General features: G+C 55.4%; 3 protein-coding genes across 3 annotated transcripts; all 3 read left to right on the forward strand.

Moving 5' to 3' along the window:
- Window positions 1–389: 389 nt before the first annotated feature.
- On the forward strand, window positions 390–4,526 carry EV422DRAFT_333206 (Sac phosphatase domain-containing protein). The gene is made up of 6 exons (XM_053066368.1): window positions 390–590; window positions 662–892; window positions 1,046–1,080; window positions 1,169–3,764; window positions 3,837–4,043; window positions 4,127–4,526. Exons 1-6 carry the CDS (start codon window positions 575–577, stop codon window positions 4,324–4,326), a joined length of 3,285 nt encoding a protein of 1,094 aa, XP_052921062.1. The 5' UTR covers window positions 390–574; the 3' UTR covers window positions 4,327–4,526.
- A 1,049-nt stretch (window positions 4,527–5,575) lies between these two features.
- EV422DRAFT_501685 (nuclear protein 96-domain-containing protein) lies at window positions 5,576–12,276 on the forward strand (the record flags this gene model as incomplete). The annotated part of the gene is made up of 10 exons (XM_053068211.1): window positions 5,576–5,741; window positions 5,809–5,937; window positions 6,041–6,396; window positions 6,459–6,720; window positions 6,784–7,245; window positions 7,388–7,565; window positions 7,669–8,283; window positions 8,353–9,250; window positions 9,434–12,050; window positions 12,125–12,276. Coding segments are annotated over 10 exons (5,835 nt in total), but the record flags the coding sequence as incomplete, so codon positions are not given.
- A 1,227-nt stretch (window positions 12,277–13,503) lies between these two features.
- On the forward strand, window positions 13,504–14,463 carry EV422DRAFT_333212 (Oxo-4-hydroxy-4-carboxy-5-ureidoimidazoline decarboxylase). Its single transcript, XM_053066369.1, has one exon. It carries the CDS (start codon window positions 13,594–13,596, stop codon window positions 14,116–14,118), a length of 525 nt encoding a protein of 174 aa, XP_052921064.1. The 5' UTR covers window positions 13,504–13,593; the 3' UTR covers window positions 14,119–14,463.
- The last annotated feature ends 222 nt before the right edge of the window (window positions 14,464–14,685 follow it).

The raw sequence follows: 14,685 nt of genomic DNA on the forward strand, positions 1-14,685 counted from the left end.
CACGCAACGCAACGCATTGCACACATAGTCGAGCACCCTACCCTCCACATCTCCCTCACATATACATAGTTTGTTGGTATACACAGCGGAGGGATTGTTGGTTTTTTGTATTTATCATTTTCATTGGGTTTCTTTTGCAACGTTTTTGTTCCTGAGTTGGTCTCTTGAGCACTGTCTTTCGTCCGTATTTTCGAGTGATGTCCGTGGTGTTTGAATCAAATCGATACGACTCGGAAACGGTACGTTGGGGACCTCCGTTCAGGCGGGCGGGAGCGTTGGAGGCGGTACGCGGGAACTGCGTGTGACGAAAAGGGGAGCGGAAAGTCCAAGGGGGAAATGACGGGCACGGCGGGCGCGCCAAAAGAATGACGGTGTCCGCAATCGAGGCTCCGCCCATCCTCGAAGTTGCAGAACTGTGAACTCAAACCCATCGACGCACGGTTGCAACCTGGCCCCAGTCGTCCTTTTGTGGAGGTTCTGCTCGTTCTCCTAACGTCTTCATCCTCCGTGTCCAGCGTCTCTTTGGGAACGTCTGCTCACAACATCACCTAACCCCGACAACCCGCCATCCAGAATGACCGACCGCCAATGTAAGTCTACCCACTCCCTCGCCCCTCCCCTCCCACCCTATCCACAGCTAACGCCCCCACCCCACCCCCAGCAATTGTCTTCGTCCAATCCCACCCCCGAACCCTCGTCCTCCGGCCCGCAGTCAACCTCAGTAAAACGGCCCTGGTATTCGAAGCCATCGACACAGGCGGCGGCGGCAAACCGGCGCGCTCGACGGCGCGGTTCCAGCCGAGTGAGACGATTGATCTTGCGGCGGAGGGGTGGGAGTTGTTGGTGCAGAGGCCGGTTTATGGGACGGCTGGGTTGGTGCAGGTTGGGAATGGTGGGTGTTTTTTGCTGTTTTTGTTAGGGGACGGGTTGGGTGACGTGGAGGATTTGTTGTTGTGTCCGGAATGAGGGGACTTTGGGAAAGGAAGACGGGATCATGAGGCGGATTGATGGCGAGCAGTCATTGATGATTCTTCTTTGGATGCAGACCTGTTCATAGGGATTGTGACGGAGGCCATCAAGGTATGTCGGTCGGTGGACATCGGAACAGGACATGACATAAGAAACCATTCGTGGCCCTAAATCTAACGAGTTCCCACCGTATCTACAGGTCGGAGACTTGGAGGGCTCCCCAATCTACCGCATCCTCCGAGTCAACTTCTACTCGCTCCTAACGGATCGCTACGATGCTAACCCCGGCGAAATCCCCGACCCTCTGAAACCCACCAATCCTACTTACCTCGAAGAGTCTACCGCAGGGCCTGTCATACATCCATGCCAGGCCCTCATAAAGCTGCTCTCGACAGGCTCGTTCTACTTCAGCCCCACATTGGACCTGACGCGTTCATCTCAACGGCGGGCAGTGGATGTCCAGCAGGGAGGGTCGCCAGTTAACATTTTCGAAAACGCCGACGCGCATTTCGTCTGGAATAAGCATCTGTTGAGCGGCTTGTTGCAAATCAGAGAGCAGGAGCTGAACGCTGAGGAAAGGGACGACTTGGACGCCGGCGGCGTACTGGTCTTGGCCATACAGGGATACGTGGGCATGGTAGATTTCCCGATTGGGATGCAGCCATGCCGTATGGCGCTGATATCCCGTCTGAGCTGCAAACGCGCCGGAACGAGGCTGCTGTCTCGCGGGGTCAACGACGACGGCCACGTGTCAAATTTCGTCGAGACGGAGTTTCTTCTCTACAGCAAGTTCTTCACATTCTCGTTCATCCAGATCCGCGGCAGTGTGCCTGTGTTTTGGGAACAGACGGGGATCCAGATGACGCATAAAGTCACCATCAGCCGTGGGGCAGAGTCGTCTGCCCCCGCTACACGGAAACATTTCGAGGAGCTCGTGTCGCGCTACAATAAGATCCACGTCGTGAATCTCCTGTCGCAGAAAGACGGATCCAGCGAACAGGTCTTGGGCGATCTGTTCCGGCAGAGCCTGGACCGCATGCCCGATCTGCAGGAGCTGCTGGCATACACCGAGTTCGATTTCCACGCCATCGTCAAAACGGGCGGGTACGACCGGCTGAACGATCTGACGCTGACGATGCGGAAGCCGTTGGAGGGGTATTCCTATTTCCTCGCGGACGCACAATCCGGATCGATCGTGTTTAGCCAGAACGGTGTAGTGCGCACGAATTGTCTGGACTGCTTGGATCGGACGAATGTGGTGCAGACCCGGCTGGCACGCCAAGCGCTGGCTACGCAGCTCGCGCAGTTTGATCAGCAGTTTAGTGGGATGGAGGAGGAGAACTTTGCGACACTGTATAACAATTTGTGGGCTGATAACGGGGACTGGTTGAGTAAGATCTATGCGGGCACGGGCGCGCTGAAATCCTCGTTTACGCGGAAAGGGAAGTCGACAATGCTTGGTCTGCTGGACGATGCGGCAAAATCTGTCAACCGCTTTTACATCAACAATTTCCAAGACAAAACCCGCCAGGAAGCTATCGACTTGTTACTCGGAAAGCTCGCAAACAGCGAGACCGTCCTCCTCCGCAACCCGCTGCACGAGGCCGTGTCACGGGACATGCGGTCTCGGCTAGCCGAATACTCTTCCACGGTGCCCGTTACCATGTTTATTGGCACGTACAACGTGAACGGGAAGCTGAAGCCGGACAGCATCGAGACGTGGCTGCGGAGCGAGAAGGTCGAGTTCCCGCATTTGGTTGCTATCGGTGTACAGGAGTTGATTGAGTTGACGCCTGGACAGTATATCTCTGCCGACACCAATAAGTTGAGGTTGGAGTGGGAGGCTACGTTCATGCGCGCTATCAACGACCGACCAGGGGGTGTATCGTACGTTCTGCTGAGGTCGCTGCACCTTGTCGCGTTGGGCGTGTTTGTGTTTGTGCGCGCGGATTCGGTGAACCTTGTGCGGCACGTCGAGTCGTCCGTTAAGAAGACGGGGTTGGGCGGTATGGCGGCCAACAAAGGCGGGATTGGCATCTCCTTCAGCGTCAACGACACGAGCGTGGCCCTCGTCACTGCACATCTGGCTGCGGGGCAAACCGCCATCGACGACCGGAACAAAGATTACTGGACGATTCACAACGGTTTGACGTTCCGCGGGCGCCGCTTGGCAGAACATGACATGATCTTCTGGTTCGGTGATTTCAACTACAGAATCAACCTCCCCAACGACGAGATCCGCGCCCGGGTGCGACGGCACGAACTCGCGTACCTCACCACCGCCGACCAGCTAAACGACCAGCGGCGCGAAGGGCTAGCATTCGACGGGTTCCAAGAAGGCGACGTGTCGACTTTTGACCCGACGTACAAGTACGATAACGGCACGCAGACCTACGACACCTCCGAAAAGGCGCGCGCACCCGCCTGGACCGACCGTATCCTCTACCGCGGCCGCCGCATCGACCTGAAGGAGTACGCGCGCGGCGAGGGGCTCATGTCCGATCACCGGCCCGTGCGCGCCGTGTTCGAGATCGACACGGTCATTATCGATCGGACCAAGTTGGATGAGCTGCAGAAACAGATTTATAGGGAGAAAATGGCCACTAGGCATATTCCGCCGCCGTTGCCGGTTAGGCCGCAGGGACCGCCGCCGAAGGCGAGGGAGGAGAAACCGTCCACGGCGTTGCTGATTGATCTGGCGGAGGATCCTGATCCGCCGCAGCAGAACAGTATACCGCCTAGCGTGCCTACCGTGACTGCAGGGAATGGGGTCGGATTTGGTGTGGGCGGTGGGAGTAAGTATCCCGTGTGTTTCGGTCAGAATCATGGATGGGTGCGTTTTTGGCTCATATCTGCCTTTCCTGCAGCCAATGCGCCTCAAAACGCAGCATCCCTAGGGTTCCGCGACTCGTTCCCGCCCGCCCGGCCGGACTCCTTCCCACCAGCGGAACGATCCACGCAAGCGACCAGCAAGTCGCTCAACTCCCTATCGAACAGTAAACTGCCTCCTCCCTCTTCGCCGTCGTACCAGTGGTGGGACAAGAAGGTTGATGAGGCGTTTGTTGTGCGAGAAGGTGACGCGAAGGTTCGTGCCACTGACTAATAACTCTCGCGATACCTCACCAGACCACTCACATCATTCCGTTCACGCTCCCAGAACCCATTCTACAGCTTTCCCTCCGCCTCCAGCCCGAGTCTCAACCCACAACAACCCATAACAACAACTCAATCCCTATCACGCGATCAACCCAAATCACCCTCCCCAGCCAAGCGCGCGCCTCCGCCTCCTCCGCCAGGGAGGTACGCCCTCGCAAGCCCTTGCGTGGCGATGAGCGAGGCGGAAAAAAATCGGCATAATCCGTTTTTGGGATCCGGTGGCGGCAACGCGGCGAATCCCAATGCGCAGGGAGCTCAGCAGCAGTCACAGCAACAACAACAGCAGCAGCCGCCGACCACGGCGACCCCTGGCGCGTGGTGGCAGGTGCAGTCGTGAGCTTCCTGTAGCTTGGGACTGGCACCGCGCGCTGTGCTCCCCCAAGTGCCAACCTTCGGCGCAAGACCTCGAATCAAGACGTCTTCGGCATCGGGGTGAAAGGCATCATCTTACGAAAGGCATCATCTTACGACCTTAGCACACGACACGACTACTGGATCGGGCACAAATAGCATCTTCGCATCCACCTTCACATTCCTTACACATGCATCAAGCATCCAAAATGGACTGTGCATCTCCCGCCATCCTCGCAATGATCCTTGCATGCTGCCCGTTGGCTGCACCTTAACCGTTCCTTCCTGGCTCTGGATCTATGACGCGTCCTCACCGCAACGCCCTTCCGTAATCGTTTCATCATCATTTTTTTGGGTTCATGGTTTTTGGTTTTTCTTTTCTGTTAGTGTGTCATGTAGTAATGCTGAGGGATATACAGAATGATAAAGGAAGCGGGATACTGTAGAGTGCGCCCAAGGTGTTCTTGTTGTGTGACAGAAAGCGTTCTGATGTGGGGAGGGAGGGGAAAACGCGAAGGAACCCTAACCCTCGCAGACTCCGACCCTCCCCGCCTTGTCGCCTCTTTCGTCTGTCTGTTTTCTGACGTTTTCGTTCCTTTCGTCGCTCAATTGCTGCACCCGCACATACGGTAGTCTTACAGTTTCCGGCAGTCGACGACACTCCACTTCTGCATATACAGTTTACCGCCACGTAAGTATCTGGCAATGTTCGTCGTCACATTTCCGGCCCATGCATGCAATCCAGCGAAGATCACACCACTTCGCACGCAGTCAGCGAATCGATCGTGACGGCGGTGGACGATATACACACTGAAATGTACAGCATGGACCACCTGCAACAGCGACCTCAACTCACAAAGTTCGCTTTCTCTGTTCCAGCTGGCCCGTCACATTCCATCTCAGGGAAGGTGAAAGGGGTCAAATCGAGACGCCAAGATGTTCTCGGGCTTTGGCGGCGCTGGTTTTGGCCAGCAGCAACAGCGGCCGGCCCAGCCAGCTTTTGGTGCCTCCGCATTCGGTCAGCCACAACAGCAGCAACCTGGGCAACCTAGTGCATTTGGAGGTATGTTGGAGTGGGATTTTGAATCTTCGGTGGAGAATGTCACGGAGGGAGGGGAATCTAATTATCTTGAACGCTTCCCCAGGTTTCGGTCAGCCACAACAACAACAGCAGCAGCCTTCGGCGTTTGGTGGATTTGGACAACCGGCACAGCCTACTCCGTTCGGTGCAGCGGCCGCTGGTAACCCAGGTATGCAATCCCCGAGTCTCCTGAATTTCGGGTGGCGATATCTTGGGCTCATTCCAACTGATACGATTCATGTTGACAAAAGGTGCCTTTGGGACCACGCAGAATGCCTTCGGCGCTGCCCCCGCGCCCGCATTTGGTGCCGCTCCCCAAACAAGCTCCGTTTTCGGCGCGGCTTCTACAGCTCCCAGCACAGGATTCGGTTTCGGTGCAGGTATGCACGCGCGACGTTACGGCGACTCGTTTCCTTTAGTCAGCTAATGTACACATCTATTTAGCAACCACTACCGCACCGGCAGCCAGTGGGTTTGGCTCAGCTTTAGGAGGGTCAGCGTTTGGGCAGAAGCCTGCAACCACTGGGTTCGGTGGTTTTGGAGCTGGGACGACTGGAGCCGGCTCGGCCTTTGGGGGTGGTGCACCAGCGTTTGGAGCTCCTGCCGCGCCCGCTGCTACGGGGTTCGGAGCTGCTCCTGCTGCAGGAATGTTTGGCGCTGCTGGGGTCGGGGCTCCAACGAATTCCCAAATGAACAACGGAACAGGGAACCCACAGTTTCAGGCTCCATTGGACGATGAGACTACGGTTGCTCCTGGGACTAGACCGGGCTCCATCAATGCCAAAGGCTTCCTCATCAACATATGTGCTATGCAGGCCTATAAAGATTGGTCGCAGGAGGTAAGGCCATTCCTGCGGACGGCTAGTGTGATCCACTACTGACTGGATTTCTTCCTATCTAGGAACTTCGGTGGAGAGATTACGAGCTGGGAAAAAAATACGGTGGTGGAGGAATGGCGGCTGGGGTAACAGGCTTTGGGGGAGGTTTCGGGTCCACTACCACGGCAGGCGGATTTGGGGCTCCTGCAACCTCAGCTTTCGGAATGCCCGCAGCGACAACGGCTAGCGGTGGCCTTTTTGGGTCGACTGCTGCACCTGCTTTTGGGGCGCAAACTCAGGCTCCTTCCTTCGGTTTCGGACAACCTGCCACAACGCAAGCATCAGGTACACCCATGTGGTCAACAGATGCGAAATGACTTCAGCTGACCCGCCGTATGCGTTTCATAGGTCTATTTGGCGCAACGTCGCAACCCGCTAATACAGGTCTCTTTGGACAAACAACGTCTGCGTTTGGGCAGCCTTCCACTACTTCCGCCTTTGGGCAACCAGCAAGCGGGTTCGGGGCACAGCAGGCAAAGCCCGCTTTTGGTTTCGGTGGTGAGTGGCTTCTCCATTCTGGATCGAAAGCGGGACTGCGGGAACTGAATTTACTTTCTATAGCTCCTGCTGCCTCGACTTCGGCGTTTGGCTCTACACCGGCATTTGGACAGCCCACCTCGACGGCCGGAGGCGGTCTTTTTGGAGCTGCACCAGCTTCCACCGCTGGCTTTGGTGGGTTTGGCTCGTTTCCAGCGTCAACAGCTGCACCCACACCTTTCGGACAACCGGCACAGACTCAAGGAGCCTTTGGGGGATTTGGAACGTCCCAGCCTGCGCAAACTGGGTCACTGTTTGGAGCTCCGAAACCAGGTAATTCATATGCACCACTTCCTGTAAACGCGACTGAAAAGAGGTCATGTTACTGACGAAGATCTCTCGTTTTCGGTTTTTCAAGCGGGCACTTTTGGGTTTGGACAAACCGCTCCCACAGCTAACCCCTCGCCTTTCGGAGCGTCAAGTGCTGCTACCACCGGCCTGTTTGGGGCACCAGCGGCCACCCAAAGCATTTTCGGTGCGCAGTCACAACCACAGCAGACAGGCTCTCTCGTTGGCGGCACAAGTCAGGCCTCGGGCGGATTTGGATTTGGTCCCCAAAATGCTCTCAACACTGCAGCGTCTAAACCAGGTATGTTTTTGTATATGGACAAGTCATGTAAGAGCTTTGCGCTAACTCGATTGGCAACCAGGTGGATTCAGTTTTGGCGCACTCTCGGCCGCCCCGGCTCAGGGAAGTCTATTCGGCCAGTCAACAGGAGGCGGATCTCTCTTTGGTGCACAGTCGGCTCCAGGGGGAGGGTTTGGTATTTCCACAGCACCCGCCGGTGGGAGCTTGTTCGGTGGAGGTTTGACAACACAGCCTCTCGGTTACAATGCCAACTTGGCAAATATGCAGCAGTCTGCCAACCTACGGGCTAGCATCGATCGGAACCCATATGGTGTGAATCCGATCTTCGAGTCGCCAGCTAAGAAGACAGAACCCTCTCTGCTCCCCGTCGAAGAAAAGAAGAAGGCCCCGGTGTCGCCCTACGTCAAAGTCAGCGCTCGCGAAGCTTCTAACATCAAACTTCGAAAGCTCCGCGGATTCAGCCCACCTCGCACTGCAAAATCTCCGAGCGTTACTGGAGCATCTAGATATGAATCGGCAATAGGGAAATCCAAGGACGATGGGCCCATTGGTCTGGATCCTCGTTTCACGCCCAGGAAAAACGTCCGACGGCTGATAATCGAAGAGCCCTCGGAGAATGAAACATCGTTCTCTCCGGCCCAGACCCCAATCGGCAAGGGCAAGTCATCTGTGGCACGGAAGGGTGTAACGTTCAACCCATCCCTTGAGACGGAAGCATCTGGGTCGGAATACGTAGATGTTCATGGCGACGAAGATGATTCGCTAGAAAACAGCGTTCTTGCTACCCCGAGATATGCTGGACTCAACTCCGGAGGCTCCGCTCGACGAAACGGGAGCCCTAGTCCAGGTCCAGGATCCGTGCCGGCCACTCCAACCCCTCCGAGTCGAAAAGTCAATGCAACGCCATCGCCAGCGCGGTCTTCTGGGGATGGTGTGAAGCAGCCCGTCAAGTATGTCCTGAGCCCCAGCCTCAAGCAGCTGTACCAGATGGAAACAGAAGAGCTACGCGCTGTGAGCAACTTCCGAATCTCCGTGGCTGACATTGGATACATTCAATGGTTAGAGCCTGTAGACCTGATCGAAGCGTCGCCAACCGGAAATAGGAGCGGCCTCGACCAGATTGCAGGCAACATTGTCATACTAGCCCCGAAGCTGGCCAACGTCTACCCCGATGACATCACCAAGCCGCCTGTTGGGATGGGTTTGAACGTTCGCGCTGAGATCGCACTCGAGAAGTGTTGGCCGGTGGACAAAAGTACCCGTGAATTCATTCTCGATCCAACGGATCCTCGTCATGACCGGCACATGAAGAAGCTGGAGAATATGCCGGACACGGAATTCCTTGGGTATCACAACGAGACCGGCACGTGGAAATTTGTTGTGCAGCATTTCAGTAAATACGGACTAGACGAAGATGATGAGGACGACGATCCGGGCGCTGCGCAGGCAGTTCAGCGAACGCGTTCTTCTCACAACCCGGAAGCCGCCAACCTCGCGTCCCCGCAAATGTACAACAACGAGAATCCTTTTTTTGAGCAAGCCCAGGTTGGATCATACAAGGGTCAAACCAGCCTGGGCAGTTCCAGCTTCAACCCACGAGTCTCGCGTACGCCTTCCACCAGCACACCATTGAAGAACCAAAGCTATGGATTGATAGAGGATGATGAGGACGACTCATACGAGATGGACGTGGACGACTCACTAGCGGATTTGACGAACAAGAACTCGGAGCAGATCGTTAGGGTCTCCCCGCCTGCGGTGGTCAAGGCCATTCCGCCAGGTACCACAAGAAGTCCCACGAGTGGCGTGCATAGAGGGACGCCAACCAACAGGCGATGGCGAGACTTGTCTGCGGAATGGGATAAGGAAGAGGATGCCAGTGGCGAGATTCTGCAGAATGATGAAGAAGAGGACCAGCAGGAAGAGGAGTTCGTTGAGGTCTCGGATGAGAATGAAGAAGATGATGGTTCGGAAAAGGACGAGGGCGCAACATCGGCTGAGCTCGCGATGAAAAGCTTCGGTGCTCGGTCCGCTGGTGCAGAGTCCGTAGGCCGTTCAAGAACCATGCGACACAGCCCCGAGCCAACCGAAGAACACGAGCGCGATCCGGAGTCCTCAAGTCCCCATCGGAAAGCCCACACAGTGCAGCAACTCGAAGTCGCACATGGTGTGCAGAGAATGAAGTCGTCGCTCTTCGCCAGCTCCGCCCCGCCAAATCTGCCTCAAAGGCCTAGGACGCCTGCGCCTGCCAAAAGGGTGGTCCAGTTCAACTTGACGGATGCGCAAGATGCACCAGTCCGTAGTGCCCTCCAAAGTAATTTCGGAGCGGCGGCCGACCGGGGTACTCACAAACGAGGACAGACTGAAGAAGCAGAGACCCTGGATATCGATGACGATGACACGGATACTCGTATCGAAGCCCGGTCAGGGTTTGAGACCTCTCGCACTGCGAATTCTCAACGTGGATTTGGGTTACATACGCCGGCGGACGCGAGTACCATCGATGCCAACCTTCCTTTAAACGTACAGAGATCGCCAAAAAAGTACCAGCGAGTCAACGCCAAGATTTTACCTCCTTACGACAGCAGTATAACTTATGGGAAGGAGCGGCAGCTTATGGATAAGGGGCTCATGATGGGAAGAGGGTCTCGTGTTGGGTGGGGACCTGGCGGCGTGCTTGTCGTTATTGGCACCTCGCTCGGGAAGGTCAGCTCCTTTTCCAACATCTCCATCAAGCGGGTGAATATCTGTGGAAATCTGGACGAAGACAAGTTGGAAGTCGAGAGGGAGAAGCACACGGAGTTGTTGGAAGTTACTTTGAAGCACGCGTCGATCGTAAAGACTGTCACGGGGTCCGAGCCTATTGGAGCCTGGCAGGACGATATGGATGATGGTGAAAGCCAAGAAGGGACCCCGAAACTCACCGTTATCCCAAAAGCGAGTCTGGACCCGCATTTGAACTTTGCGAGCTTTGTCGATCTCGTCACTGCTGTGCCGGTCACGAATGCGTTCGGCCAAACCCGGGCGAGGACCTTCAGCGAGGAGGAATCAATGACGTGGAAGCTTGCACAAGCGCTCTGGGATCCCATTGACGTCCCGGAAACAGGCGACCATCACACAGAAGCACTCATCGAATCGGCCTTGAGACGCGAGGAAGTTAGTAAATGGCTGAGAGGCACAGTGAAGAGACAAACCGACGCCGACGTTTCGCAAGCCAGTGGCGCAGAGAGAGTGTTCGTGCTTCTCGGTGGACGGCAGGTTGGCGGCGCCATCACCGCCGCGATTCAGAACCGAGATCTCCGCCTCGCATCCATTCTTGCTCAGCTTGGCGGTCCCAGTAGCCGTGTGCTGACAGGGAAGGGAAGCCGCGATCAGCCTTCGGCAAGTGGCCATGGTATTCCCGGTCGCCATGGTACCAACGAAGTGGTCCTCAAAGCCGTCAGCGACCAGCTCGCCGTGTGGGAACATGTGGAGCGGAACAGGATGAGCGGGGTCACCAAACCCTACATGCGATTGTGGAACTTGGTGGGCGGACAACCTGAACGTTGGGGGAAGGAGATATTTGAGCGGCTACCGGATTGGAAGCGGAATTTTGGGTTGTACTTTTGGTACGCGGACGGGGGAGCTATGCCCATCCACGCTGCCGTTGGTGCTTACGAGAACGGTGCAGAGGAGCTGTCCTATGTCGCTCAGCCTGCACCAGCTTACCTTGGAACGTCAAGATCGAGCATCCCGCGGGACGTTGAATCGAACAAGTCGCCAAGAGATATTTGCTTCCATCTGCTGAAGCTGTTCAGTCAGAACGACCATCTGCTCGAGAGCGCTCTGAACCCGCTTAATATCACGCCTAATCCGCTTGACCACCGCGTGACTTGGCTTCTGTGGGTCATGCTCTCCACCGTGAAGAGAGTGCGCACTGCTGCCGACTCTAGATTACAACAGATCCGTTTCCATCAGGAGGCGTGCCGGGACGACGACATGGACGACGACGACAGTGAAGATAGCGAACATCAAAACGAGGCCCTCTCCGTCGCCACCGCAGACAGGCTCACCCGCGACTTCATGGCACAGTTAGAGGCTCTCGGATTATGGAAATGGAGCATCTTCGTCGCCTTGTTCCTCGGTCGAAAGTCTGGCCGCGAACGTGCTGTCCGCGAGTGCCTGGCCCGTCACTATCCACTGGATGACGACAGTGGCAGTTGGGTCCGGTCCATCGCCGGTAAAGAACCGCCATCGCCCGACGCGAACTCGATGGATGTCGATGTGCAGCAACCTAGTGCTATCGAGGCCTCAAAGGGATCAGAGATCTGGCGCTTCTTGGTCGACACGTTGAAGATTCCGGAATTGTGGATACACGAAGCTCGAGCTTTGGCGGCAAAGTATCATGGCGACCCTGTGCAGGAAGCCATTTGCTTGATTGATGCGCAAGAATATGTTGTTGCTCATCGCGTCATTCTGGCGAAGATTGCGTCTCAAGATATTCTTGATGGTAAGTCTCTCGTACAAATCCGCGCTGGAAATGCTCCACATCAATACTTATTCTTATCCTTTTGCGCTCTGTAGAACACTATCAGGAGCTCAAATCCCTCCTCGGCAAAATACCCCCGGACTCGATCGACAAGCGCTCATGGTCTCAGGGCGGGAAACTCCTGTTAGCTTACATTGATATCATGAACAGCGTGCCGTGGGTCTTGGGGCAAGCTCGTGATTACTCTCTCGGCTACAGTCTTACCAGCAGCATCCTGCTCACCCAGCGGCCGACGGCAACCGGAGATGGCGCCAGTGAAAGGGCGTCGGATGAAGACACTGCCGTGGCGTCGACGCTATACCCCGATGCGCGTGAAGCGGAGGTTGAAGCTACTCGCGCTCAAGCCTGCCAACAACTCAGAAAGACGTGGGTTCCCCAGATCAAGAACGTCTTGCAGGACATTGCCATCGCCAATACCTCCGCATCTGCTCGCAACACCACCGTCAAACCGAAAGCCGGTGGCTTGAAGAAGTCCAAAACGCCCAATACCGCGACGGCAACCACCAACGCGACCTCCTTCCTCGATTTGGTCTGCAGAACCGAAATGGCGGGCCGGCTCTTGAGCCTACTTGGCGACTGTGAGAAGGTTCTAACCCGGGGTGCAACTGCGGGCCCAGTCGTAGTGTCCAAGGAGCAGGAGAACACCACCGCCTCGCCAACTGCCGCCAGCGGCGAGTTCCGGGTAGACGGTAGCCTGCTTGCGAAACTCCCTGTCGCCCCCGGTAGCCGGACGATCATGCTGCAGAAGCTTATGCACGCCGCTTGGACCTCCAAATTTGGAGGTACCGCTGTTCAAACGTAAAAGCCGCCGCCCATGTATGGAACATGGGTCTCTTTTCTTGCCAGGCCACATCCTATCCTTTCCCTTCCCCTTTCACATACTTCCCCTCCCTTCCCCTGCCCTTTCATCGCATGTTGTCTTGACATATTACGAGACCACGTTGATCGTTTGTTGCACATATGGTTCTCTATCCCACCGTGTACCTCCCTTTGGCTGGAGCTATGTGTTATGCGATATCTTTGATTTATCTGAATACATGTCGATCTATAGGTTGACGTACAAATCATACTTCCCCGAACGACTTGCAGAGCGATTGATCTTTTTGTTTTTTGAGTTATTTACAGAAGATTCGAACATTTCGATTCTTACGAGAGATATGTTTCTTTTAGCCACATGAAGGCCTGCATTCGACGTAGTAGCGACAGCAGGCCCCACTTGCGTCGATTCAGTAGCCGTCCTTGTCGAGACCATAGACATTGTAGTTGCCGTAACAGAAGCAGTAGTAGTTGAGGTACCCCTTGCATTCACCGCGCGAGTCTTCATATCAGCAACTGGTTTGATTGTCGGTAGGGTGCCATCGAGGTCTTCCGCTTTTCCTCATTCCCATCCCGAAGCCCCTTCGCAAGCCCAGGCGTGGAGAGACAGCCGACAGCCTGCCAGTGGAGCTTATCGTACCCTCGTAGATACCCACAGAGACATACGCCATCGTCAGATGCTTCCACAATGACAACTTTGCCAGCAATCGCAGACTTCAACACCCTCCCACCGCCCGACTTTAACTCCATCATATCCCTCCTCTTCGAGCCCGCCCCACCGCTAGCCAAAGCTCTGTACGCAGCTCGTCCGTTCGACAGCTATGATCGCCTTCTCCAGCAAACCGACGCCATCCTCCACAAACTCTCGCCAGAGGACAAACTCATAGTGATCAACGCGCACCCTCGAATTGGAGAGAAGAAGACAAACCTATCTGCAATGTCGCTAAAAGAACAGGGGTACACCAGCGCCACAGCACAGCAGCCAAACGAAGAGGATCCACAGGTCATGGCAAGGCTGAAGGAGCTGAACAACAAGTACGAAGCCAAGTATGGCTTCAAGTTTGTTGTGTTTGTCAACGGTAGGAGCAAGGAGGAGATTGTGCCTGTCATGGAACAACGGTTGAAGGACGGGACGAAGGAGAGGGAGATGGAGACGGGATTGAGGGATATGGTTAGTATAGCCCGTGATAGATTAGGGAAGCATCAGAGGTAGTAGCTGGTGTTTCCGCGAAAGCTGCCAAATGAACAATGTGTCGAGTGGACCAAGCTTATACGATCTACGCAACTATGTACTGTAGAATGGATTGGATTGCTCTGGCCAGTCCCAAAATGCCTCTACGAGATGGACGCCTTCGAACCTTTGAAGCTTTTGGGAGGGATTGCGGGACTAGGGGAAGGATGATTTCTGGCACTAGATCACGCGCAGCAGCCCTGATTCTTGTTTGCGAAGGAGACAGAGGCCAGACCGAGGCGCCCGATGAACTTCATCTGACCTGCTACATCTGCAACCGAATAGATTGAGGTGCTCGCGGGTTCCAAGCAATGTCCCTGAACCAAGTCCCCTAGACCTGGGCTTGTACATGTACTGTACAGTATGTACAGTAGAGCCGATGCTGTTCAAGCCGCACGCCTCATTTGAGCCTTCATACACCAGATCAGGGCACTGGCGGGCATGATTGAACGACACTGTGGCTGCAGACTATTATTGAAATTGGACGTCCCAGACAATGCTCCCGCAATCCATACCCATTAATGCAAAGATTGATGATCAGGATCGCAT

The sequence above is a fragment of the Fimicolochytrium jonesii genome (genome assembly GCF_025526975.1).
Source record: "Fimicolochytrium jonesii strain JEL569 chromosome Unknown EV422scaffold_41, whole genome shotgun sequence".
Lineage (NCBI taxonomy): Eukaryota > Fungi > Chytridiomycota > Chytridiomycetes > Spizellomycetales > Powellomycetaceae > Fimicolochytrium > Fimicolochytrium jonesii.

Excerpts from the sequence above, each read along its gene's own strand:
- EV422DRAFT_333212 (XM_053066369.1), top strand. The coding sequence starts at position 13,594 with ATGACAACTTTGCCAGCAATCGCAGACTTCAACACCCTCCCACCGCCC.
- EV422DRAFT_333206 (XM_053066368.1), top strand. Across the intron at positions 1,081-1,168 it reads TTGTGACGGAGGCCATCAAG|GTCGGAGACTTGGAGGGCTC; the intron begins GTATGTCGGTCG and ends CCGTATCTACAG. Across the intron at positions 3,765-3,836 it reads ATTTGGTGTGGGCGGTGGGA|CCAATGCGCCTCAAAACGCA; the intron begins GTAAGTATCCCG and ends CCTTTCCTGCAG.